This window comes from Equus asinus, chromosome 2 (assembly GCF_041296235.1).
Source record: "Equus asinus isolate D_3611 breed Donkey chromosome 2, EquAss-T2T_v2, whole genome shotgun sequence".
Taxonomy (NCBI): domain Eukaryota; kingdom Metazoa; phylum Chordata; class Mammalia; order Perissodactyla; family Equidae; genus Equus; species Equus asinus.
The window spans coordinates 103,999,866-104,026,132 of NC_091791.1; the positions used below are offsets into that span (position 1 = coordinate 103,999,866).

General features: G+C 40.7%; 1 protein-coding gene across 14 annotated transcripts in view; it reads right to left on the reverse strand.

Moving 5' to 3' along the window:
* AKAP13 (A-kinase anchoring protein 13) overlaps positions 1 to 26,267 on the reverse strand; it is a 326,473-nt gene that overhangs the window by 215,162 nt on the left and 85,044 nt on the right. For all 14 annotated transcript variants that reach the window (XM_070495797.1, XM_070495782.1, XM_070495794.1 and 11 more), the window contains exon 2: positions 21,376 to 21,419. In XM_070495797.1, the coding sequence (XP_070351898.1) occupies positions 21,376 to 21,408 (33 nt within the window). In that variant the 5' untranslated portion in view covers positions 21,409 to 21,419. The remainder of the gene's footprint in view (positions 1 to 21,375; positions 21,420 to 26,267) is intronic.

Sequence of the window (26,267 nt, forward strand, 5' to 3'; positions counted from 1 at the left end):
AGCCAGAAAAAAAAAAAAAAAAGGATTGGCAGATGTTAGCTCAGGGCTAATCTTCCTCAAAAAATAAAAAATAATAATAAACGCTCAATAAATGTTGGACGGATGAATGAATGAATGAAAGAAGAAATTAATGAATTCCTAACAGAATTCTCTTTCTGTGAACAATCTGCCTCTCTCTTTAATTCATTTAAATACTGAAGATGACTAGATGAGAAATTAAAAGGTCTAAAATCTAATGCTCTGGCTACACCAAATTTTTAGCTCAGTGGTCCTTAAAAAGTCACTTAAAATATAACTAAGGCTGAAAAGGACCAGTGACAGAAGAGAATATAACAGCATCGCCCCTGTTTATTTAACCTAACGCATTACCCGTATCTCTCATGTGGAAAAATATTCAGATACTCTTCTCAAATAAAGCCCACTCTCCAGATTTGCCAGCAAAGCCTTGTCACAAAGCTTTCCTTAAAAGATGCCTCAAAGTACCTCCGTAACATGAAGAGAAAAACCACTGAGAAATTTATTGACTTTTGGCATAAACTAAATTCATTCCACGCAGACAGACTTTGGTTGATTTCAATGTTAGAAAACACAACACTTGTATTTGACATTTAAAGTTAATTTTTATTTCAGTCAGGCTAATTTTTTGTCAGAGAAACATACAGGTCAATGAAATCCCTATAACCTGCCTTCTTCGTTTTTAATCACCTATGTCTATATTCCAGCCAAAACCATTTCCCCCCCACAATGCTAACATAAAGTCGTTATTCTAACTACTGCTATTCATAATAATCCAAATTCATACTGTCTTCCAGCTCCACGATTTTGCACCACTAAGATATATGCAAATTCTTAAAGATTTACAAGCGCTACCTATTTGGTCCATTAAAATAAAACCAGCAGATGGCGCTCAATAAATCTGTTGAGTTCTCTGTATCGAGTGGTTTTAGAGACTATTCTCCCTAATGGGGAAGAATCCTGAAACGTCAGCTGGAAAAGGAATCAAATTACAAAAAGTTTGGAAATCATTTAATGTATATGGTCCCTTAACGGGAAGCGTTCCTTAAAAAAATGAGAATTTTTAAAAATTCTAAGAGTACAAGCTTTTTGTTTGAAAGTACAGCCCTGCCTCTCAGTCTCTTCTTGTTAAGCAAAGCTAAATTGGTCAGAGGGTGTTGGCTGATGGCTTAAAACAAACAAACAAACAAAACGCCCTCCCTCTCACAAACGTTTCCCAACTCTCTGGAACTGCTAGAATAATTAGGTCAACACTTAGAGACAGTCTCCCCTCTGTTCACAGGACCAGATATTGGGTTAAAACGCAGACTATAAGGATTGCATTAATTCTTGATAGAAATTTAATGAAAGACTTGGAGGAGACGAGACACATCAATCTCCCGGGCTCCCACTCCTCTCCTGCCTCCCCTCCCACCCAGAGAGCAGACGACTGAAGTGGGGACATTCTGTCATTAAAACCCATCAGCTGGACTTCTGTTCTCACCCATCTCATGCTTATTCACCTGGCATCCTTAGTTATTCCGTGGTCAGTGCTCTTGGTTTTCCTCTAAATTCACCCATGAAAGCGGGTCTCTAGGCTCCCAGGTTAGCCCTCTACATACTAAGAAGCAACAGAAGAGTCTCCAAAATACACTCGGATCAAGTGACCCTCCTGAAGCTCCTGGAAGGCCAACAGGATAACATCCTGACTCTTGAGCACGTCCCTGCAACACGCGGCACACAGGCTGACGCAGCCCAGTCCTTGCTCCCTCTCCACCCTCGCCTCCCTCCAGAGCCTCTCCTCAGACACTCGCACCATCACACCAGACCACCCACAGCTCAAGGACACACCAAGCCCTGTGAGCCTCGCTCTTACCACGTGGCTCACCACTTGGCCATGCAGCCCCTTTACCTGTCAAGTCCTCCTCTCATCTAACTGATGACAAGAGCAGAGAGGAAGCACGAAACGAGACAATGCCTTCCTTTCCTGCATAGACTCCCAGCCCCCTCCCTCCCTCGAGTGAAAGGCCTCCTTCCTGCTCTCACCCTGGGCCTCCCCATGCACAGAAGTCAGGTCTCCTCCGATTCCAGGAGGCTGCCCTGTTCAGGCAATGGGCATGCGTGTGGGCAAGGCTGATGCAGGGGAACCCCCAAGTCAAGAGGAACCACACCTGGTCAGGTCTCATTTCTAACCCCAGACACAGCCAACTATGAGAGCAGAGAAAAGACATACTCAAAGCTGGCAATTGGACACTGCCAGCTGCATCAAGATTAAGAAGGGAGGCCGCCAATACAGATGGGAGGCACTGCTTTGGCGGGCAAGACCACAGGCTTTCATGTGACTCGGAACACCAGCTTCACTTGTTAGTAGCTCTGTGATTCTTTTGGGAACCACCTCAAATCCTTTTTAGGAATTGCTGGATCATAAACTCTATGAAGGCAGAAATTATATTCACGTATCTGAAGTACATGAAACAATGATAATGGCTCTTTCATCGAGTGATAACTACATGCCGGCACTGTTTCAAATGTTCTACAGAGATAGGGTTACCATTTAATCCCCTCAACAACCCCATAAAGTAAGTACTAGAACTTTAACAAGGTATGCCAAGTATCTAGCATACAGTAGGCACAAAATAAAAGTTCCCATCCATTCGCAAATAAATAAATATATCCCACATTTCAAAATCACTATGTCTTTACCTTCCTTTACAATCCCTTCTACTAAACATATCACTTCTCAAACAAAACCCAATTAAGTGTGGTAATAAGTTTTAATATTTTGGGGTTTTTTTTAATTACAGGTGAAGGATTTTAACTAGACAGCAAAACTGGCTTTACGAAACTCTCTGGAAAGCAGTCATAAGAGAACACAGAAAAAGTATAAAAAAGCTTGATCAGTTTTAAAGGTAAATTATGAAGCTTTCTTAAAGCTGGTTAAACTTTCTAACAGATAACAAAATAGCTATATAGGGATGAAAGAACCCATGGTACAGCAACAACATTTCGATCGACGACAGACTGCATGTATGACAGCGGTCCCACAGATTAGTGCTGCATACCCTAGGCGCGATGCAGGCTACACCCTCTAGGTTTGTGCTAAGTACACTCTGTGGTGTTCACACAACAACGAAATTGCCTAATGATGCATTTCTCAGAAGGTACCCCCATTGCTAAAGTGACACGACTGTTCTTAAAAACCATAAAGGTTTAAGAAGAAATATTCTATCATTTCAGGTGACAGTAACATTTTTCTTATCCAGCTTTATCGGTAAAAATCATTTCACATAACTATCTAGTTTTTGTGGAGGGGGAGGTAAGGAAGATGGGCCCAGAGCTAACACCTGTTGCCAATCTGCTTCTTTTTGCTTAAGGAAGATTGTCACTGAGCCAACATGTGTGCCAGTCTTCCTCCATTTTGTACATGGGACACCACCACAGCATGGCTGGATGAGCAATGTGCAGGTCCACGTCCAGGATCCGAACCTGCAAACCCCAGGCCACCAAAGCAGAGCACACAAACTTAACCACTATGCCACCAGGCCAGCCCCATAAATATCTAGTTTCATAAAATTTTCCTTTTACAGTGTCAAATTCTAAAAACATATAAATTAACTTTATGAAAATCTATCTAAGAAGTCTTACACATTTCCCGGACTTCTTAAATATGGACAGGGAAGGAGAGGAATATTGACTGAGCAACTACTACGTGCTAGAATCTTGATATGTAGGAACAATAGTACTTAACTGTTGATGAGTAAATGATATATATGAAGCACTTCTCAAAGTACCTAGTACTTAGGAAGTATTCAATAGATGCTAGATATTGTCATTTTTAGAATCATATTTGATTCTCACAAAGACCCTATAACAGAGGTATTACCCTGATGAATTTTACAGATGAAAAACCTAATGCTTCCACAGCTGGTTAGCAGAGAAGCAGGAATTTCAACCCATATCTACCTGACTCCTAAGCTCCTGCACTTTCCCCTACACGGGATCTCAAGAGGTTGTCCCAGGACCAGCGGCATCCCCCAGGGGAACTTATGAGAAATGTAAGTTTCCAGTCCTGCCCCAAACAGAGTCCATGAGAAGCTGTGGGCTTCCACACAGCAGTCTGTGCTTCAATAAGGCCTCCAGGCGACTCCAGCGCACGCTCAAGTCTGAGAACCAGCAGCCCCACTGCAGTAAGCGCCTCTGCAGCAGTGAGCACAGAAGGTCTAGTGTCAGTCCCTAACTGTTCACCTTCTTCCCAACTAATTCCACTTTTCACTCTCATCCTGCCTTCAATAATTCCATCAAGGCCCTGGTTTTCCAAGTCCTCAGCAACTGCCCGCTCTTCCCACCCATGCAGCGTAAGAGCAGACACACAGTAGTATCGACATCATCAGGGGCCCAGCCTTCTCAGAAAGGCCTGGTATGAACTCTAACTCTCTCTCTCACTAGTTGCGTGACTTCAGCAAGTGACTGAAGTTCTCTAGCCCCGTTTCCTCGTCTTTAAAATAGAAAACACGATAGTTAGCTCATGAGTTTGTTCGGATAATTAAAGGAGAAAATGAATGCAGGACATACAGCACAGTGGGTAAGTACCAGAAGGTAGTCAATAAATGGAGACTTACGATTGTCATTTTAATACAACAGGCATTTCTGCCCCCGTCTACTACATACACATGTTAAGGCAAATGAAAAATCAACAACACAATCCCACACCCAACAGGAAGACTGGTGTTGGAATCTCAGTACACCTTTTCTTAAAACACCCATTTTTGCCTCATAGTGAAGGAGAAGACTCATTTTTAATTCTGAGACTTAGTAAGCTATGGACAATATATAATCATACCCACAGATGTGGCAAGGATAAAATAACGAATTTCATAAAGATCTGGGAAATGCGAATTTGTGAAAGAAAGATATCAGCTAAGAGAAACAGCTTAATATTATGCTGTCTGGGATCCCTTAACCACACAAGATAGGATGAACTAGGCAATGTTGGTGAAACCTAATAAGCTTTACTCAAAGAGAATTTAGGAAGGCAGGAAGTGACTGCAAAGGAACTTATATTCCTGAGGGTAGGTAAGATCACCCCTGGCCTTTAACTAGTTCAAGAAGATGACAAGAATAGTAGAAAACGAGCCCACAATCAGATTGGTGGGTCCCATGGACAGAAAAGGAATGTACCACTGCCTGAGTAGTAAGATAAAACTCCCATTGCCTTCTGTGGACATAACAAAGAGACAGCTGAGAATTCCGCCCTAGCTGCCAGATCTCTGTGCATCACTCAGGGCCAGCAATCAATCCAAACACAGAGCTTTGTGAAGGGCTCCCAGGATGCACAAAGGCCAAGAGCTCCTTCTGGGTTTAACAAAGAGTAACAGGCAAACAAAATTCTGAGAGTACAGATGATGATCTCTATGCTTAAGGATAAGAACCCTAAGTTACAATCCCCACAGAAAAGGAAATAATCAGAATCTGTGGGGGAGAAATGTGTAGGAGCGAGAGAAGTACTAAAGATGTGCATCACCAGTCCATTAATCAATCAATCAATTAGGGCACCTTTCAGAAGAATGTAATTTCTACATCCCTGCTGATGTAAATGTGCTCCTAACGCTCTATCTGGATGGAGCTATTTGTGGGTTTCTGACTTACAGATCCAGTGGGCTGCCTTTAGAATCTACCTAACAGTCTTCATCTCCGATGGCACAGCCAATCCCAACGAGGGCAGTGAAAACCTTTAGTGTTATAATGAACAGACTAGAACTTTAAGATATAAATCTTGCTGTCTTGCTTCCCCCATCTGTGAAATAAGAAAACAATTCCTCCGAATTCATAACTTTGTCAGACTAATAAAATAAGATTAGTATAGAAAGAAGCAAACACAGAGAGTTCCAAGTAAACAGCCCACACGCAACACAGAAGGTTCAAACTATTTGGGTTGAAATTCAGTTTCTCACCAATTGTCAGCCCCAAGTTTTCCTAGAGGCCCAATCTCAGGGGTCAAAGCAAAGTGACACTGCTGTCACTGGTTACAGGTCACAAAGCCCCGGTGTGGTTTCATCTCTTGAGAGATGATCTACAATGGCCTTCCCTTTGGGGTCATAAATATTACCCCCAAAAATATCTCATCTTTGGCTAAGCAGATAGGTATAACCACCCTTGCATGGGGCAAAGTTCCTCCCTGAAGAACAGCTCTATCTCTCTTTAACCAAAAACACTATGAACACCTACTATGTGCAACGTACTGTGATAGAAGCTGAAGTTAAAATGAGAGCAATAAAAGCAACAATTCTAATATGAATTCTCTGCCAAGATGCACACAGTAGGGTAAATGGAAAAAGGCACATAAACAATGACACACTCATTTAAAGTGTCTGAGGTGTTGTCATAAAGTCTGGACTGAGCAGTTGGCGATGGAGGGGGGCCGACAGATTCCACAGGAGACTGAAGCTCAGGCAGGGCTCCACAGAGACAAGTGACAGGAAATGAACCCTGAGAGATGAGCAGTTTCCTCTGTGTATGTGTCGGGGGTGGTGGAGAGCGTTTACAGTATTTCAGAGTGGAGGAGATGCAGACTGTCGCACACGGCTCAAGGCTAGCATCCACAGAGTTGGAATGGGTTTACCTGAAGCACAGCCGACTCAGGATGGGGTCCACAGCTGGGGAGTTTTAAACTCCCAAATGCTGACTTCACAATATTGTTTTGATTTATGCCATCCAAAAATCTGTTACAGAAGCCCGTCTACAACCTCATTGCAAAACCCAGGTGCCCTTAGCAGTTCCATCTGCATCATGACCTGCTCTGCTTACAAAGCAGATCTGGCTTTAATTATTCACAACCACACAAGGAAGAACTCACAAGAAATCCTAAAGGACATAAAAATATTGTGAAGCATTAATTCCCTTAATTGAAAATCGTCACTACCATCTCCTACTGAGGGATAACAAGCCCTGCATCCAACAGCACACACCTTGATATTATTTTGAGTCAATAATCCAGTGGCAATTTACTCAGGAATCTACCACGGATCTGTCCTTTTGCAATAACATCCTACTTAATGCACATAATTTCCCACATATATCTACAGTCGTATATCCACATCCACTACTGAGGGGGTAACAGTCAGCCATACTGGAACCCTAAATCTACCCAAACTGCTTCCATTTAATTCATTAAAAAGGGGCTTTTAAAATTACCCTTTTGTTCATTTGGTTCATGTTGACACTTTGCGGTGCGTCACATCATTCTGACTCAGTAGGTCTGGGGTGGGGGCTGCAAATTTGCATTTCTAACAAATTCCTTGCAATGCTCATGCTGCTGGTTAGGGACCAGACTTTGAAAACCAGCGCTCTAGAAGAATCCAGTTCTAAGTCAGACCAGGTCACCCCACATATCAATTACTGCTGTGAGTAAACAATTTTTATAGGATCTATTCTTACATTTGGAAACAGATGGAAAATGCAATTCAGTGCTCAAGACAAGCTCTAAATGCAGAATGTGATATAAGCATCAACTTGAGGAACTGACAGTGAAACCATCCTTTCTGGTAGAGATTAGGCAGAAAGAGCAAAAGTTGTGAGTTCAAATCCCTGCTTCACCTTTCCCAGCTATGTTCCTTCACCTATAATATGGGCCTCACAAGGGTAAGGGGATAACGTGAGTCAGTCACCTTCCATGCAAGGTACTCCATAAATGGGAGTGTCCCCTCCCTTTTCTAAGCAAATAAGGGAATGAGCTGTCATCAAAAGTGTATAAGCACAAGATGCAAGAGGAAGCCACACAGTATGCTTATAAGCTTTCACATTGTGTCAAAACAAAGGAGAAGGGTTCCTTTAAAAACTACCTATATTTAAAGTTTCCATCCATCATCTGTGAAATGTGCTTCTATCAGCTCAGCTAACCCTCACTACCACCCTCTAAGGCTGTAGTGAAGATGTCATTGTCCTCCCTCAGCCTTCCAAGGCAGCTCCTCCTCCTCAATCCCCCCCACTCGTTGGTGCCACACCATTCTCCCTCAGCCTCTCATATTAAAATCCTCAATGGTCATATCTGCGGCTCTTTGACGCTTTCAGTCATTCTATCAGACAAAATCCCGATGTCCTTCCTCCGGAACAGCTTGACCATTCTCACCTTCCCTTCAGTATGTTGTAACAGCGAAGTGACACACATACTCACTTGACAGTCCCTCACTGCTCTTCCTCTATTCTCAACACCTCTTGATCAATGTTCTTTGGGTACCACTTTCATCAGGCCACTATTTCTCTGGTTAAAAGATTTCCAGTTGCTCTCCATCCTGCTATGTGAAACTTCATATTCCCTCTATCAGTGCTGGCAAACGCAATTTTCTGCAATAATGGAAAAATTCTCTCTCTGTAGTGTTCAATATGGTAGCCACTAGCAACATGTAGCAACTGAGCACTCTGCAATGGAGGAACTGAATTTTTTATTTTATCACATTTTAACTAATTTAAATAGCCACATGTGGCCAGTGGCTCCTACCATGAACAGAGCAGCTCTATACACAGCAGTCCCCCCTCACCAGCGGTTTTGCTCTCTGTGGATTCAGTTACATGCAGTCAACCTCGAACTGAAAATATTAAATGGAAATTTTTAAAATAAATCATTCATAAGTTTTAAACTGAGTGCCGTTTGGAGTAGTGTGACGAAATCTTGCACCATCCTGCTCTCTCCCGCCCAGGAGGGGAACCACCCCTTTGTCCAGTATATCCACACTGTATACGCTACACCTATTATTAGTCACTTAGTAGGCCTCTCAGTTATCAGACTGTCTTGATATCACAGTACTTGTGTTCAAGTCACCCTATTTTACTTAATATCAGCCCCAAAACACAAGAGTAGTGATGCTGACAATCTGGATATGTCAAAGAGAAGTTACTGCTGTTACACTCTTACTGTGCCTAATTTACACATTTAACTTTATCATAGGTATGTATGTATAGGAAAAACCATAGTGTTTCTAGGGTTCAGAACTATCCATGCTTTGAGGCATCCACTGGGGGGTCCTGGAACGTACCTCCCTAGGATAACGGGGGGACTAGCGTAATCTCATGTCCACGTAGTCTCCAATGTGAACTGTCCTCTCCAGATCCCTCACCACCCTGATGATACCATGTCCATGCCTTACTTCAAAGACTGTATTTCCTTCTCTCACTCTGCTCTTTCCTCTCTCCACAGCCTATCTATCCAAACTACTAGAGCCTCCGTCTTTCTTGAAGGCTTCCCAATCATTTCTGCCAACCTCATTCCTCTCCCTACTACGAACCACCACTGCCTGGATAACTCATCTAGCTCCTGAATACGCACTGCTTGTGCTGTCATGTAACTCCTCATCCATCTGAGCCCCCTGAAAGAATCTATTCCTCTAGGACCCGCTCCTCCCTCCGTTTAACTGGTACTTCTCAAATACTTGCTGAATGAAGTGAAGGGAGAGAGCCCTACACTTTGGTCTTCCTCGGATACAAGACTTACCCTCACTAGAACCAAATGGAAATTTTAACTCCAATTCCCCCACTCCACCGTTTTTCAGATGCTGAGGAAACACCAAGTTATTGTAAAAAGCACTCCACAGACAGGCCCTGGAAAGTCTTTGACCTTTGTATCTTCGCCTGCTCTGAAACTGCCACAGAAAAATAGGAAAATGGCATCTGCAAATGCAAAACCTATTAACTTCAAAGCAAGTTTCTAGAGACTGATTAAAAAGTCCAACAGAAGGAAAAAGAAGTTCTTGCTCTGTAAAACCATCAAAACTTAGATTAAGGAACACTTGACTTCCTTATTTCTTCTGGCACTAGTGACAAAGTGTCATCATTTAAATACAGTCCTCAGATCTGGCTGGAAAGGGCCACCAGTCTACAAAATTGGAGCAGACCCATCCGACATGTATTGTTAAGGCAAAAGCAGGTAATTCATTTAAGAGATCAGAAGGCTGATAAAGCTCTCTTTGTCGGAGCAAAATGGAACCTAACAGCCAAGCAAGATGCAGAGCCAGGTTATTTCAACTCCTGCTATTGTAAAAACACATCCCCAGGAAGAATAATAAAACATTGCCATAACCAAATAGGCCCTCTTACCTACAACGAAGCAACTGAGAACAGTAAGCTGGAGTAACCTAAATTCCATGGCCATTCAAAAATCTGATTATTTATGCAAACTATACTTATTCAAGAATAAAGATTTTGATTGATAAAAAATTTTAAAACCTCTTCTTTCTGAGCATAACATCGCCACTTGGACTCTCGTCTTCCGGTACTGGATGGGCTCTGAGATCTGTTCTGATGAGCATGCACAGAGCACGTTAATCCACTGCACAAAGTCCAAGCCTTCACCGAGGCTGGAAACATAAGCCCAAAGTCAACAAGAACCAATGTGGTGGCAGGAAATCATTCTGATTAAGTTTTTCTCAAGATCTAAATGTGAGTCAAATGGATATGCTCTTCTGATTCCCCTTGTTTAAATGAGCTTTGGAGTCACTCACAGGATTTGACCCCTAGGTCCACCATGGCTGTGCAACCTTAGACAAGTTAGTCACCTCTCTGGATCCTCACTTCCCTGGGCCGTAAAGTGGAAATATTAACCAAATCTTTTATGTCCGCTGTGAAGATTAAATCGGGGAGTGTGTATTAAGTGCCCACCATGGTACCTTGCCAAGAGTAGGTTCTCAACCAGTACCAGTCCCCTAACCTACTTTTCCTTTCCCTGGGAAAACAGAGATCATGATTATGATAATGATCATGATCATCATCATCATCCTCATCAGAAATGGTCCCTATTGTAACAGAAATAATTATAATAATTAAGTACTGTTTTGTTTTGTAGATTCACAATAAAGAAAGGCATCCAGCACCAGAGATATTCTTTCTTACGGTGTTCCTCTATTATCAGGAGGTTTCTGCCTCCTCCCAGAAGCAGTTGCATGCAAAAACATTCAGTACTAAGGAAAAAGGAGATAGGATGGGAGGACGTAATAAACCAGATCCGCTGGGGTTCTGGAAATTTGTTTTCTAATTGGAATGGCTCTTCCCCTTGGAAATCTAATAAATGTGGGTTTTATCCCAAACATATGGCAGGTAATGATAATCATCCCACATATAACCTTGGAGCATGCCTTGGAGGAGAATTTACATCTCACATCTGAATCTCCCTCTGGTTTTAAAAAGCATTTAATTTGTAAGCGGAAAATGCCTTTTGGCCTTCCTGAGAGACCTAGAGATGTGTTCAAGACACCACAATTCTTGGGGATACAAAAAAGGTTTATAGCTGAAGAATCTGAGAAATGCACTCCAAGTTTTCCGTCTTTAAATGTGTTCTGGTCATTTTAGTTAGTGAATCATCACCAATATAAACCTTCCCAATCAGTGTTAGCCACAGCCATCCGTCCTGGAGTATCACTAACCATAAAGTGCCAATGCCTACTGGAACACTTTGGAAACCAATAAAGAACATTTCTGTAGAAGAGAAAAGCATCAGAGATGCAGGAGCTGCGCTTTACAAGAGAAACGCCTTGCTCTTCCAAGGCCTTGATCCTCCTTTCACTAGCCCAGGGCTAAGAAGTCCCCCATCCTCTTGAGGAAGCTCTAAGTAGAAAGATAAATATCTGACCAAGTAATTCATCGGGATGCCTACTACTGACCGCCCTGTACCAAAAGTTACAATACACATTTTATCTCCTTTTTCCACTTAAGAGGAATTTCAAGTAAGAACTGTAAACTCTTCTCCAATGTGTCCACAGCCCATAAAGGCCTTCTAACCCGTCCCTGTTCACTCCTCCACAAAAGGAGCTTGATGCTGTCTTGGCAGATGTTCCTCTCTTCTTGCAGTCTTCCCATTGCTACCTTTTTTCCTCTTACTCGGCCCACTTATTCCCAGTCTTGTACTGTAACTTCTCTATGCATGTACTTTGATCTGAAGTTCAAACAACAGGCCTCCTGGACCATTGGCTACCTGACCAGATCTATCACAACCCCCACAGAATGTCAGGTAAGCCCCCCAATCCACAAGACTGGGCTCAACCACCCCTAAAATACAATGATTCCTACAACTCTTCAAATTTTTCTCAAGTCCTGACTTCTCCCACAAGGTTCATTCCCAACGCAGAGCCGACTGTGGGACACTCAGCACTTGGGTGCATCATCACAACTTCACAACCTTTTCTCCAGAAAAGTAAAGTGATGAGAAGAGAAAGTGACTTTCTCTGTCAAATAGAGTACTGCGTTAAAGCCAGTCGCTTAATTCTTGACAGCTATTATCATCTTGTACCTTGTAAAGCTTCAGACCTGGCCTCGCCAGACCTCTTCTACAATAAGCCTGGGGCCTGAGATAAGAGGCATCTAAAGACCCTTTCTTCCTCCTATTTCGGAAGTTTAAAAATCTTGCTTTCTTTTCAGCTGTTAGTCTGGGGGAGGATTTGTGTCCCATTGCTAGTGTCCAGTTGCTACGTTGCTAGGTCCAGCAGTGCTCAGTGTATGGGGGTGGTGGCAGGACCCATTTTGTTTGTTTTATAAATACCAACCTTTGCTTCACGTGCCCAGCTTTTTCTTTTATCATCTGACGGCATCCGTGATCACCTACCCCTTCTGGGAAAAGCCTATCCTTTTATCCTGACAGTGAGAAGGGCCCTAGAGCCAAAAGGCACATGCCCTAGGTTCTTAAAAAAATATCACCAGTCATAGGGTTTGCGGTAGAGAATTTGCTGTAAACAAGTGGCTCAGACCATAAGTCCCATAAGGACTAGAGATGATAATTCAGGACTCAAGAGATACAGGATGATTTCCAGTCTGCCTTTCCAATTCACTAAATGACTAGATAAGTTACTTATCTCACAGAATGAGTCTTAGAATAAAACTATCAGACACTCTCCAGCTACACTTCTTAGGGATGCTGTGCAAATTTCCTTACAATTATAAAGACAGACAATAAAGACATCGTTATCACATTTATTTCCTTGTTAGCAACATTTTCAATCACAAAAAGGGCATCACTCACTATTCAGGGCCCATACAAGGTAAATTAATAAAGAAACGCGGGAAGTAAATGAGCAACTTTAACAAAGCCAGTTGTTCCATGAAAAAGAAGCAAATTTTACTAGTCTTATCTAAATTGTATTTCATTTACTCACTCAACTAATGTTCACTGCATGCCTACTATGTTCCACATTAAATATGGTTGGTACAGCTTAGCTGAGAATTACATGTTTAAAAACCCTGTGTGTATCCACAAGGGCAGAGACCACGCTCTGTTCAAACCTCAGGCAATGAATCCCTCTTGATGAGCTTGCGGCTGACAGAGCCCTTTCACCTATAATCAAGGGCACACCCTGCAGACAACAAGGGTGCCTATTTTAGGGAAATCTAATATGCAACAGATACTTCCAGACCAAAAACAACATTACAGGGGGGAAAATGAACAACTCCACCATCTTCTTTAAATCCCAATTCCTTTGGAACAGATAAGTTAAATTATGTGAATTCAACACCACTTTAACCAAGGGATCAAAGTTAACATCTCCAATAATCGGACATGAATATATCATGTGTCCTCCTAATGTGATACACCAAGGAGGACATCTTTTATGGAGTATTCCTGCCAAAATCAGGAGAAAATATGATATAAACTCCAACTGCTACAAAATAACTGGCCTATACTCTTCCAAAATACCAGTATCATGAAAGACAGAAAAAAGCAGAGGAACTGTTCCTAAGAGACTACAGAGACTTAAAAATATACAACGTGCAATCCTGAATTAAATCTGGATTGGGTCGGGGAGGGAGATGCTTTATTTAAAGCACATTATTGGGATAATTAGAGAAACTTGGATATGGACTTACATTACATAAGAGTATTACATCAAAGTTACAGTTCCTGTATTTGTTAATTGTACTGTAGTTATGAAAGAGAATTTCACAGTTCATAGGAAGCATATGCTGAAATATTTGGGGGAATAGGGTATGATGTCTGCGACTTTCAAATGATTCAAAAACATATATGATATAGAGCAAATGTGACCACATGTTGCTAATGAAAGATGAAAGGAGGTGAAGTTGCATTCTTTAAACTTTTCTGTAAATTTGAACTAATTTCAAATAAAATGTTTTAAAGTCTTTAAAACACGTGAAACGGAAGATTAAATCTGGCTTACTTATAAGAAAAATGGACTTTGTGCAAGTCTCTACCATATTAAGTGCTGTGACATCTGTGTGTTTCGTGGAACAATCGTGGGCAGCAATTGGGTAAAAAAGTTGTATAAGAAGCAACCTACAATTGCTTCTACAAGCAAGTGCAGAAGAAAGAAAATGGATTTGAGAGTTACAATTTCTGGGTAAAGCCCTACTTTTTGTATTTACAAGATGAGCAGTTCTGAGCTTTTGTTTCCTCGAGTATGATGAAGTAAGAACGCAGCTTCCTCCACCCTCACGAGGTTGTTCTGAGAACCGAATGACATAATATATGCAATTGTGCTTTTTAAACTAGGATGAGCATACTAAATGAGCTCGTTTTTAAGACGTTGTCATCTAGAAAGGTTACAGGTAATGCAAATAAGTGTTGCACCAGTAGGTGAAATATTCACAGAAAACTAGAAAGTCAATGGACTAATCTTAAATCATAATATACATCAGTTATTTAGATTCACAAATGGAGTAATAGTAGTAAGTTTTTAAAATGTTGTTTTCTCTCAAGAAGCAATTCAACCATCAAAGAATATAAAAACACAGAATTTTTTTATTATACTCTACTCTGATAAGTGAGCGCCAAATCTGCTAAAAAATATTCCTTGATTCAAGAATATCCAATTTTCATAGAAAACATGGACCTTAAGGATGAGTACAAAGCACTCAAACTATTTTTCCTCAAATGGGCAGTCCACAATACTATATTTAAACTGCCTAAGAAGCCAGGTTGCCCAGGACCAGCAGCTCCACATTAGGATATCCCAGTATCCCAAAGCATGGAGGTTCTCCAGTTCAGGGTACGCTCAGAGATGGGTGCTGTGCTGGGATTCAGATGTGATGGAAGGCAGGCCCAGGGAGACTACCCCATGGTCTGTGAGGTCCTGCAAATTACTATTAAACTTACTACTATTAGTCCTTTTGTGAACGCAAAGAAATGACATTTTGAAAGCCAGCCCTCACTTGAGAGCTTCTGCACTTCTTCTCTTGGGCTAGAACACTGTGGGCCAGCACTCAGCTTAAATGGGATGTCCCGCAGAGGGCTTCCCAGACCACTCAACCTACAATAACACCAGTCAGACACTACCACATCCTCCTGTCTTACTTATTTTCACAAAGTTTTTCTTCCTGATATGTTTCTTGCTTGTCAGTTGTCTGCCTTCTCCTCACTATAATGCAAGGACCATGAGAACCAGAACCCTTCTGTTTTGCTCATGGCTAAATCTCCAGCATCCAGAACAGGACTTGGCACAAAGCAGGCACCTAAATGAAAGAATTCCACAGCTCCACCCCCAAATTCACTTCCGATCTCATGTGTGATTGAAATGAAAGAACTCCAAGAATAAAATGTTGAAAGCTCAAATGTAACCCAGATTTCTGGAACAACCCTCCTCTTGACTCAACTTTGTCTTCTCTGCCATAGTCCACGATTCTAATTCCATCCACTCTTTTATCTTCTCCAAGAGCTCATCTATTCTCATAGTCAGAAGTATCAATTTCTTAGAGACGACTTAAACTATGCCTACTTCAAAGCCAACTTCCTCGCTCCATAATTCTGAGCCCACATCTCCAGCTGTCAGGAGAACATCCATACACCCTTCAACATGTTTAGACAACAAGCTCATTATCTTCTTTTTTTTCCATCTCTGGCAATGGCATCAGCTGTCATTCACGCCCAAATTCTCAATCAACTGTCATTCATCCTTCTCTTTCACTCCTCGTACTTAATAAAGCATTTGGTGCTGCTGCTGCTTTTACAATATTTCTTGCATCTACCACTGCCTCTCCATTTTTACTCCCACTGAACTATCTAGGCCCTCACCATCTAGAAGGCTATTACTAAACTTGCCGAAGTTTCTATCACTACCACCCAATGGCACTGAAACTTCAACTCTTATAAATTCATCTAGCAATAATCAATACCTTTGTATTTGTGGAGGCTGGGAAAAATATCTGACTCAGTGATGTAACTAGCTTGCCTAGCACAAAGGTGAAACGGGTAGAATCACAGAGTTGACAGACAAGGAAACCAAGGCACAGCTGTTTTAAGATACTGGTCTCTAAACGTTCCAGGCCAGCATCTTGCACACTCCATTGTGAACATTTCATCAAAAACAATTCATTAAAACAGCTTCATTTAAACACTCAACAGTACTGACATCTGTGGTTTGGAACTTTTCTTACATTTTTAACTACTGCATCTTATTCTGGACACGTTTTTATTCAAAGACGGACTAAAATATTTATTTGGAATCCAGCTTATTTTTCTTAACTCATAAACTTCTTCTCAGGATCCAGTGTTTTTCCTTACTTGTTAGGAGTTTTCTCTCCTCTGATGATAGTCATCTGTAGCAGATCCCAACTACAGACTAAAAGAAAGATGTCAACACCCTCTTCTGTTCCTTGCTTATGACTTCCTCCTCTCAGTGCAGAGGCGCCCCCTCCAAAGGACTCTCACATGACGGTTACTTTACTTCACCAAAATAGCACAAACCCTGCACTGCACTTAGTTCACTCACAATGAAGATACTGTCACTCTCCTTTCAAAAAAAGCATAACAAATCACCCCATTAAGTACTACTGCTGATAGACACACCTGAAATCTGAAGTTTAAAATATTCTTCTACAGAGTAGAGCCCGCCTAATTAAAGACCTAGTCGTATTAATGAATATAAGAACGTTCCTCAGAACTGGGTCTAAAGAACCTTGCTTCCCTAAGAGAACGAAGCTCTTTTAAGCTTAACAAGCTTTACAGTGGTTTCTACGACTAAGCCCAGAAAATACAGATTTAAATCATAATTTTATTACCTATTAGCTGTGCCACCTCATCACATCGTCTTCAAAACTCATTTCCTCATTTCTAAAATGGAGAAGTTGGGCCAGCCCCCTTGGCCTAGTGGTTAAGTTCAGCATGCTCCGCTTCGGCGGCCTGGGTTTGGTTCCCGGCCGCGGACCTACACCACTCCTCTCTGTCAGTGGCCATGCTGTGGTGGCGACTCACATACAAAAGAGGAAGACTGGTAATGGATGTTAGCTCAGGAGAATCTTCCTCAGCAAAAAGACAATAAATAAATAAAATAAAATGGAGACGTTGAAGCAGATAATAGCTAAAATCTTTATTAACTTTAAAGTTCTCAGATTCTATGACAGCACAATCAGAAAGCTTCTAACTGATCTCTTTGCCTCTACTTTCTCCTTCTACATTATCCTCACAGTACTAGAAATTAATTTTCCCAAACCACGACTATATTAGTTTTCTATTGTTCTTACAACAAATTACCACAAATGCAGAGGCTTAAAACAACACAAACTCATTATCTTACAATTCTAGAGGTCAGAAGTGTGAAACAACTTTCACTGGGCTAAAATAAACACGTCCACAGGGCTGCATTCATTTGGAGCCTCTAAGGAAGAACTGTTCCCTTGTTCTTCCAGCTTCTAGAGCTGCGTTTCTTGGCTCACGGCCCCTTCCTCCTTCGTCAAAGCCAGCAGCACAGCATTGACAAATCTCTCCTGACTCACGATTCTCCTCTCTCTCATTTATAAACATCCTTGTGACATCACTGGGCTACCCAGATAATTCAGGATAATCTCCCATCTCAAGATCCTTAACAATTAAATCTATGAAGTCCCTTCTACCATGCAATAAGATAAATATTCACGGGTTCTGGAGATTAAGACATGGACACACTTGGGGAGTCATTACTGTGCCTACCATGACTACTTAAGTTACATCAGCCCCTAATCAAAAACTTTCAATGGCCCAAACCAGACAAAGACATCAGAAGAAAACTACAGAATATATCTTTTACGTATAGACACAAAAATCCTCAACAAAATACTAGTAAACCAAATCCAGCAAAATCTAAAAAGAATTATACACCATGATCAAATGGAATTTATCCCAGGAATGCAAGGCTGGTTTAACACTCAAAATCAATCCATGCAATATACCACTAACAGAATAAAAGAAAAAACCCACACGATCATCTCAACAGGCACAGAAAAAACATTTGACAGATCCAATGCTTTTTCACAATAAAAATACTCAAACTAGGAACAGAAGGGAACTTCTTCACCTGATATAGGCATCTATAAAAAACCCACAGCTAACGACATCATACTTAATCCTAATGGTGAAAGACTACTGCTTTCCCTTCAAGATTAGAAGAAGGCAAGGATGTCTGCTCTCGCCACTTCTATTCAACACCATACTGGAGGTTCTACTCAGGGCAATTAGGTAAGAAAAAAGAAATAAAAGACATTCGTTTTAGAAAGAAAAAAAACTATCTCTATTTTCGGATGATATGATCTTGTATATAGAAAATCCTAAGGAATCCACTAAAAGACTAGTAGCTAATAAGCAAGTTCAGCAAGGTTGTGGGTTATAAGATCAACATACAAAAATCAACTGTAGTTCTACACAATACCAATGAAAAATCTGAAAAGGAAATTAAGATAATATAATTTACAATAGCATCAAAAAGAATACATTTCACAAGAATAAATTTCACAAAAGTACAAGGTTTATACACTGAAAACTATAAATCATTGTTAAAAGAAATTAAAGATGACTCAAAGGAAAGGAATGGAATTGAGAGTCCAAAAACAACGCCTTACGTTTATAATCAGTTGATTTTCAACAAGGGTGCCGAAGAAAATTCAATAGGGAAAGAATAGTCTTTTCAACAAATGGTGCTGGGACAACTAGATATCCACATTTAAAAGAATGAAGTTGGATCCCTCCCTTACAGTATACACAAAAACTAACTCTAGAACCATATACCTAAATGTAAGAGCTAAAATTATAAAACTCCTAGAAGAAAACACAGGAGTAAATCTTCATGATCTTGAGTTAGGCAAAGCCTCTTTAGATATGATACCAAAAGTACAAGCAATAGAAAAAATAACAGGCAAACTGGACATCATCAAAATTTAAAACTTTTGGGCTTCAAAGGATACCATTATAAAAATAAAATGATAAACCATAGAATGGGAGCTAATTTTTGCAAATCGTATATCTGATAAGGGACTTGTATCCAGAATACACAGAGAACCTTTAAAACTCAATAATAAAGAAGAAAACCCAATTTAAAAATGGTCAAGAGATTCTCTAAATCTATTATATGTATATTCTCTATATTATATGTAGATTCTCTAAATCTATTTAAGTATATTTCTCTAAATATACATAAATGGCCAATAAGCACCTGAAACTATGCTCAAATTCATTAGCCATAAGGGAAATGGAAATCAAAACCACAATAAGATATGACTTCACACTCACCAGGATGGCTACAATCAAAAGGTCAGACAATATCAAGTATTGGCAAGAATATGGAGAAACTGCAACCTTCAACATTGATGGTGGGAACATAAAATGCTGCAGCCACTGTGGAAACAGTCTGGCAGTTCTTCAAAATGTTAAACAAAGAGGCATCACGTAACCAAACAATTCTTCTCTTACGTATACACCCAAGAGAAATGAAAATATATGCCTACAGAAAAAATAGCTGTTCACAGCAGCATTATTCATAATAGCTAAAAAGTAGAAACAAACCAAATGCCTAATCAACTGATGAGTGGATAAATAAAATGTGGTATATCCATTCAATGAAATATTTGTCAATAAAAAGGAACAAAGCACTGATACTTGCTCTAACATGTACCTTAAATGCATTATGCTAAAGTGAAAGAAGCCAGCCACAAAAGGCCACATACTGTATGATTCCATTTATACGCAATTTCCAGAACAGGTAATTCCATAAAGACAGAAAGCAGATAAAGTGGTTGCCAGGAGCTGAGAGGAGGAGGGGAATGGTGAGTGACCGCTAATGGGTAGGGGGTTTCTTTTTGGGGTGATGAAAATGTTGAGGTTAGATAACGGTTATGACTACACAACTGTGAATATACTAAAAACCACTGAATCATATACTTTAAATGGGTGAATTTTATTGCGTGTGAATTACTTCTCAATAAAGCTGTTTTTAAAAGTCTAAGATATTCAGTTCACAGGCAAACCTACTGTTGAACATAAACTGTCTCGAAATAGTCTGGAAAGAAAATAATTTCATACAATATCTTCTAAGAACACATATTTTTCTTGATGTTACATTTAACATAAAAATCATCTACACAGGAGAGTGATCATATGAATGTTCTATGTTAGAAAGGTATAAGACTATTATTAACATTGCATGGTTTAAAATAAATAAATGCATAAAATGAACAGCAGATTTAAAATAAACGCCTTCAAAGGCTCCTCTGCGGTGACAAAATAATGCCCCCAGACCTTTGTCTGTCTTCACAATGGAGCTTCAACCACCTTTTCAGACTACCCTCCCATTACTCCCTACCACAATTCAGCTGGGCCAGGCTTTCCACCCACCCACCGCTCGCTGAACACCACGCTCACTGCCACTCATCCCTCTACCACTCGCCTTTTGTCTCGAACAAATTCTGAGGACTTTTCACCCAACTAAATGCTCTTTAATCTTCAGGGCCTGACTCGAGTCCAGTCCCATCAAAGACATTTTTCTCACCTTCTCCAGACCACACTCCTCCAACTTCCACCAGCCTCTCCCAGCTCGAACTGTCCACACCTCCACACTGGCTCCTCCTCAAACAGGCACTTTTCACCACCCCGATTCAGCTAATTCACTCTCACAACACAACGAAGAGTCACCTAGAGTCACCTACCTTTTCCAGGCTTGATCAATTCCCTGATCCATTTCCTCTTATAATTCCCTCACTTTAGAAAGATGATATCGGCTTTCAGCAAGTCCTAATTAAGCAGCACTCTTGCCGATGACAGAGTGCCACCTAGTTGCAACACGGGGTAACTCACAATGGCAGCAGGGAGATCTCAGACTACTTTTACAGAAATGCACTGCATAAAAATAAGAAGCCACAGGATCACGGTGCAGGGCAATGTAATGTTTTGTACGTGTCTCTCACCACTCTGACTACATCACCTCCCAAGTCCTACAAGTATTATTTGTTCTCAGCTCAGTATGATGCATTTATTAGCGAGCTAGAGTTACTAAATCAAATTCAATTTCTAAAGTGTATGAAGTCAATAAATTCATGTATAGATGGTTAAAAATTCCTTTGATAATCACATAAGTGATTCGTGAGTTTATCAGAACAAGTGAACAGCACAGATAAGTACAAAATAAAAAAGAAATCTCGCGATTTACTCACATATAATGGAGCTTGTTGTGGATTAAGTTTCATGACCCAGGACACTGAAATAGAAATGGAAGAAATAAATGAGAACAAAGGAAATAAATGACAATAAAATTAAAAGTTGTCACAATATGAAAACCACCTAAAGTCCTGGATGTCAGCCACAGCTACATGAGTGCAATCAGAAGTCTGAGATGACTGTGTCCCCAGCTTTCCTTAGAGGTTTGGGAAAGCGAAGGTCACAAGGATTGCAGAATTCCTTGTAGCCCACATTCAATCTGTTCAAGTGGGGAGAAAGATTTTCTGATTTAAAACTACAGACAAAAAGCTTCACTGTCACAGCAGTTTCAACAACCAACAGGATACTTAAGCAGCTGCCAAAGCAAAAACAGTGTATGTTGTTACCTTTTTATCTAATTTCTCAACCTGACAACACCGCTTCCCCAGGGCCTGCTCCCAGTCTCTCCAGGGAGCTCAGGGGAAAGGAGGGTGGCAGACAGCCCCCAGACCTCTCCTCCTCTCTGTCTCTCAGAGGAGGGAGGCGACAGCTGGGCTCCAACGACTACAAGTTGTTACCCTCCTCAAAACTAATAGCTGAATTCCCTATTGTTACCTTCGCTAAACAAATTCTCACAACAATCTTATGAAGAACTTTAGAGAAGACTTCCAGGACTGTATATGTTCGTGAATATTAATAATAGTATGTTCTTAAAAGTTTAACTTGGTGATCTGACCAGGACTTCACCTAGGCCAAAATATCATGGTCCAGAATCACGGACCTCAGAATGGCAGGTGCTTTGCCAAACACCCTGAATTTAAGTATAAGAGGTACTAGATCAAATTAAGGCACATACTAACCAGCTATATATAAACAACAGTACAGGAATGTCATTCATACATGCAAAAAAATAGATAAAATCTCATACTTTGTGTTATGCCAGATCACAAAAAACTAACAATGAATTGAAATTCAATCAGCATAAACCATAAGTTACCAATGACTAATTGTTTAGATAAAGAGCAATGCCTTACCGACCAAGCATAACTTAGAGTCCTCTCAACATTAAAATCTTCAGGGATCTGCCAATTTGGTCAGGCTGCCTAAGTCTGAGATCAAGGCTTACCCAAAAGGCAGGTGACACACACTTGGAGGGGAAAAAAATCTATAACCAGGCTCCAAAACCCAACCATCCCCAACCAGCTGCAGGCCCCAGGTTTCAAGTGTTCTGCTGGACAAAGGCAGCAGGATGCTGGCAGCTCAGTGGCTCCCCCACACCGACTGACTACCTCCAGGCCCACCCTCATTCATTCTCTGGTTCACCCCCACTCTGTAACAGCCTTCCTAGCTCAGGGCACGCTTTCCTTCCTGCCTGCTTCCACTTAATGATTTGTACCCATAGGAGCTAAAATCACCTGCAGAAATCCACACTGAAAACCAAACTTGAGAAGTACAGCAATAACCAACTCTTTTAGTAGAAAAGTAAAGATTTCCAGACCATCAGATTCAGATAGCAAGCCATGGCTGAAAAAGAAAGACTGAAGCGCTTGAAAACTTTCTCAATGCATTAAATATCCATTTAATTTAAAATAAAGCTCACTGTGCTCACTGGTTTTTAATCGGCTTTCCAGGTCCTGTTCAGACTTGCCTGGGCCAAAGGACTGAAAGAACCTATAAATTTAGGAACCAATTTGCCTTAACTAACTTCTGACGTGCTCCTGTCATCACAAGCTAGAAGAGCTATCAGTGGAAACTGAAACAGGAATTAACCTTTGGTGCTCCATAAGGATTGGAAAAATCTATGGAGACAAACTAGTGACTTGCCCTGTGATGTCTCCTGATTTGCCAAGAAACTTAGGAGGACTATGTAAGGACCACAAACATCAAATGACCTGAGAGGCTCTCGCTGCGTTTGGAGGGAAAAGCTGGTAAAACTGACATGGCCCTAAGGAAGGGCTGACGCCGTCTAAACTGTTTAGAATTATGAACTCACCTAAAACATATTTCACAGGCAAAACCAAGCTGCTCTGGTATGAGGATTAAAGAGGGATGACAGAGCGTCTGTCCTCGCACATTGGTCAAAGGGACAGGTCATTGTTATGCTGGCAACACAGGCTATTGAAAGAATAAATTTGTCAAATGTCATCAAGGCAATGACCCCAGAAGCAAGAGATTGGTAAATTCAGCTCACCTTTAGGCTTCTTCCGTGCTGACACACAAGGGCAAAGAGAGGACTAACATTTCTAGAGCTTTACATTCAACATCACATTTAATCCCCATAAGAAGATATTATTTTCCCATTTCACTGGTGAAAAATTGAGTCTTTCAATGATTAAGTTATTTTACACCAATGTCAAGAAGTGGAAAAGTCCAGATTCAAACCCAGTCTGATGCCCAAACATGTGTTTTATCCCCACAGCATAAGAGGATTTCCTGCTAATGATCTCAATCTACAAACTGACTTGCCCTACCTCTAGCCCTCATTCTACAGACAATATGGACTCGCCCTGACTTCAATTCAACTATCTCTGTGCGTATACAACGTGCCAGGCACCATCCTCCTCCAGGCACTGAGGGAACAGAAGCTTCACAGAGCTCATTCTAGGAGTCACACAGCTAAATACAACATCAGACTAAATGGTTTTCACTAGTGATAAGCACTACGGAGAAAAATAAAAGAGGAAATGGAAAATGAAGAGGATACCGTATTAAATATGGTGCTGAGGGAAGGCCTCTCTGAGATGACACTCACCCAAAAACTGAAAGAGATGACAAAAGCAAGTAAGAGGTAACAGGTGAAAGGTGTTCCAGACCCTCAAACTCGCCCCAAAACTGAGAACTCAGCGTTCTGATGCTAAACCATCAAAAAACTTGCTACAAATAATGTAAATAACTTATTCTACACATTTAAACAAGCTTATTTTACTTGAACTGTGTTCTTAAGGAAGGAGCCTTTGACAGGAAGGCAGTCTTTGGGGCAGAGTAAACACACTTAAGAACCAAACCCATACTCCAAGACCAATTTAAAGTCTTTGCTTTGTCAATAGATTTTTTATCAAACTTTCCCCAAAGGAAAATTAAATAAATGCACTATGTTCATCCAATGATTTCATCACGGAATTTTAAGAGAGAAAACCCTACCATTTCTTCCTTACACAGTAACTAGTGAATGACATGGAGCAGGTTCACAAGTTTACCAGGCTGCTTTCATCTAACACAAGAACAACCCATGACAGACACAGTGGGACAGTAATGGCTGTGTACCATTTGAAAGACTATGAAAAAAAAGGAAACATCAAAATTCACAGACTGAAATAATGTGGTTTTAGGTATGTTCACCAAATCTGCCACTCGGTAGTAACCTGCTGGAGTTCTGGCAAGTCATAAATTTGAGGGGTATGAAATAATAACAAGCACAGTAATTAAGTAGTTTTATTCTTCCCACATTTTCCATTTTATTTCAAAGTTCTGAAAGAAAACAAATTTAATAGTTTACTATTGTATAACAGTAACACATTCACTTCATGTCAAAATAAGACTCATCCAATTTTAACGCAGCTGTCTCGATTATGTAAATCTATACTCCACCACAACACCCACACGTAGGAAGTCTCAGGGTGCTGCTGATGAGAGGAGCACAGACTGTGCACTTCCACCAACCAATGCGCCTGTGCAAATCAACACAAAACCTTAGAAGCTAGAAAACAACTATAGACCTCCACAGAAACTGCTGTCCACAGCAGGGGTCAGCAAACATTTCTGTACAGGGCCAGATGGCAAATATTTCAGGCTCTGCAGGTCATATGGTCTCTGTTGCAACATGTAAATGAATGGGTGTGACTCTCTTCCAATAAAATTTTATTCACAAAAAGAGGCAAGAGGCTAGACTCAGTGCCAACTCCTGGTCGAAAGCTAACAAAATACCTCTTAATAAGCCAAACAAGCAGCGTGTTCCCATTCAACAGCTTTATAGGTCTCAAAGATATTTTCGGCTAAAGAAGATTTCTCAATACAGGGAAGTCATAGGGTGCTGCAAAATATTCTCTAGAAAAGAAATCAAATCAAATGGGTGGGCACCCCAAGTTCTCTCCTGATTAGCTAGACGACCTTGAGCAACTCAGTTAACTCGTCTGAGCCACAGTCTCCGTACGTGCAGAAAGAGAGTAGTAACTCCCGCCTACACTATGGAGTTAGTGAAGAATTAAAAGCGACAATCCAAGCAAAGTGCTTAAGCACACTGCTTCCTCCTGGCAGAGTTTCTAAGTCTCAATGGAGACTCCAAGTAAAATACTCTGAAAACTGTAAATGGTTAAATGGTACCCAGAGATGCATTTCTGTCTTAAAACATATCGGTGGGTAAATTACAATTCTAAATTATAACAAAATAACCACTGAAAAGCATGTGGAGGAACAAATACCAAAACGTTAAGTGTACATATTTCTTGGAAGTAGAGGGAATTTTCATTCCTGAATGATCTGTTTCTTAATCATAACTATTCAAACAATGAACGATATTACTTTCATAATCAAGAAGAAAGTATTATACACAGCACATCTGTTTTTTAAGTCCCCCGTCATTCAATGCATCACAACTGAACTGGAAATGAATAAAAAGACTTTTTTTCCTAAATGTGCAAACTGAGGAAATCTACAACCTTTAGTAAGGCTCCCCAGAGCTTATAAAGGCAAGGCAATTAAAACAAGATTACCTGCACCCATATGTACGTAAACGTAAACCAACTCACTATTCTTGAGCCACACCCACACATTATACTAGAGAAGCCTTTAACAGGAGCTCTCCTCTTCAAGAAACATCCTTGAAGAGGAGGGGGAAAAATCCCAGCCCCAACATCGTATGAGGAATTACACTGCAAACTGCACACTCGTGAATCTGCTAGCTTGGTGTTCT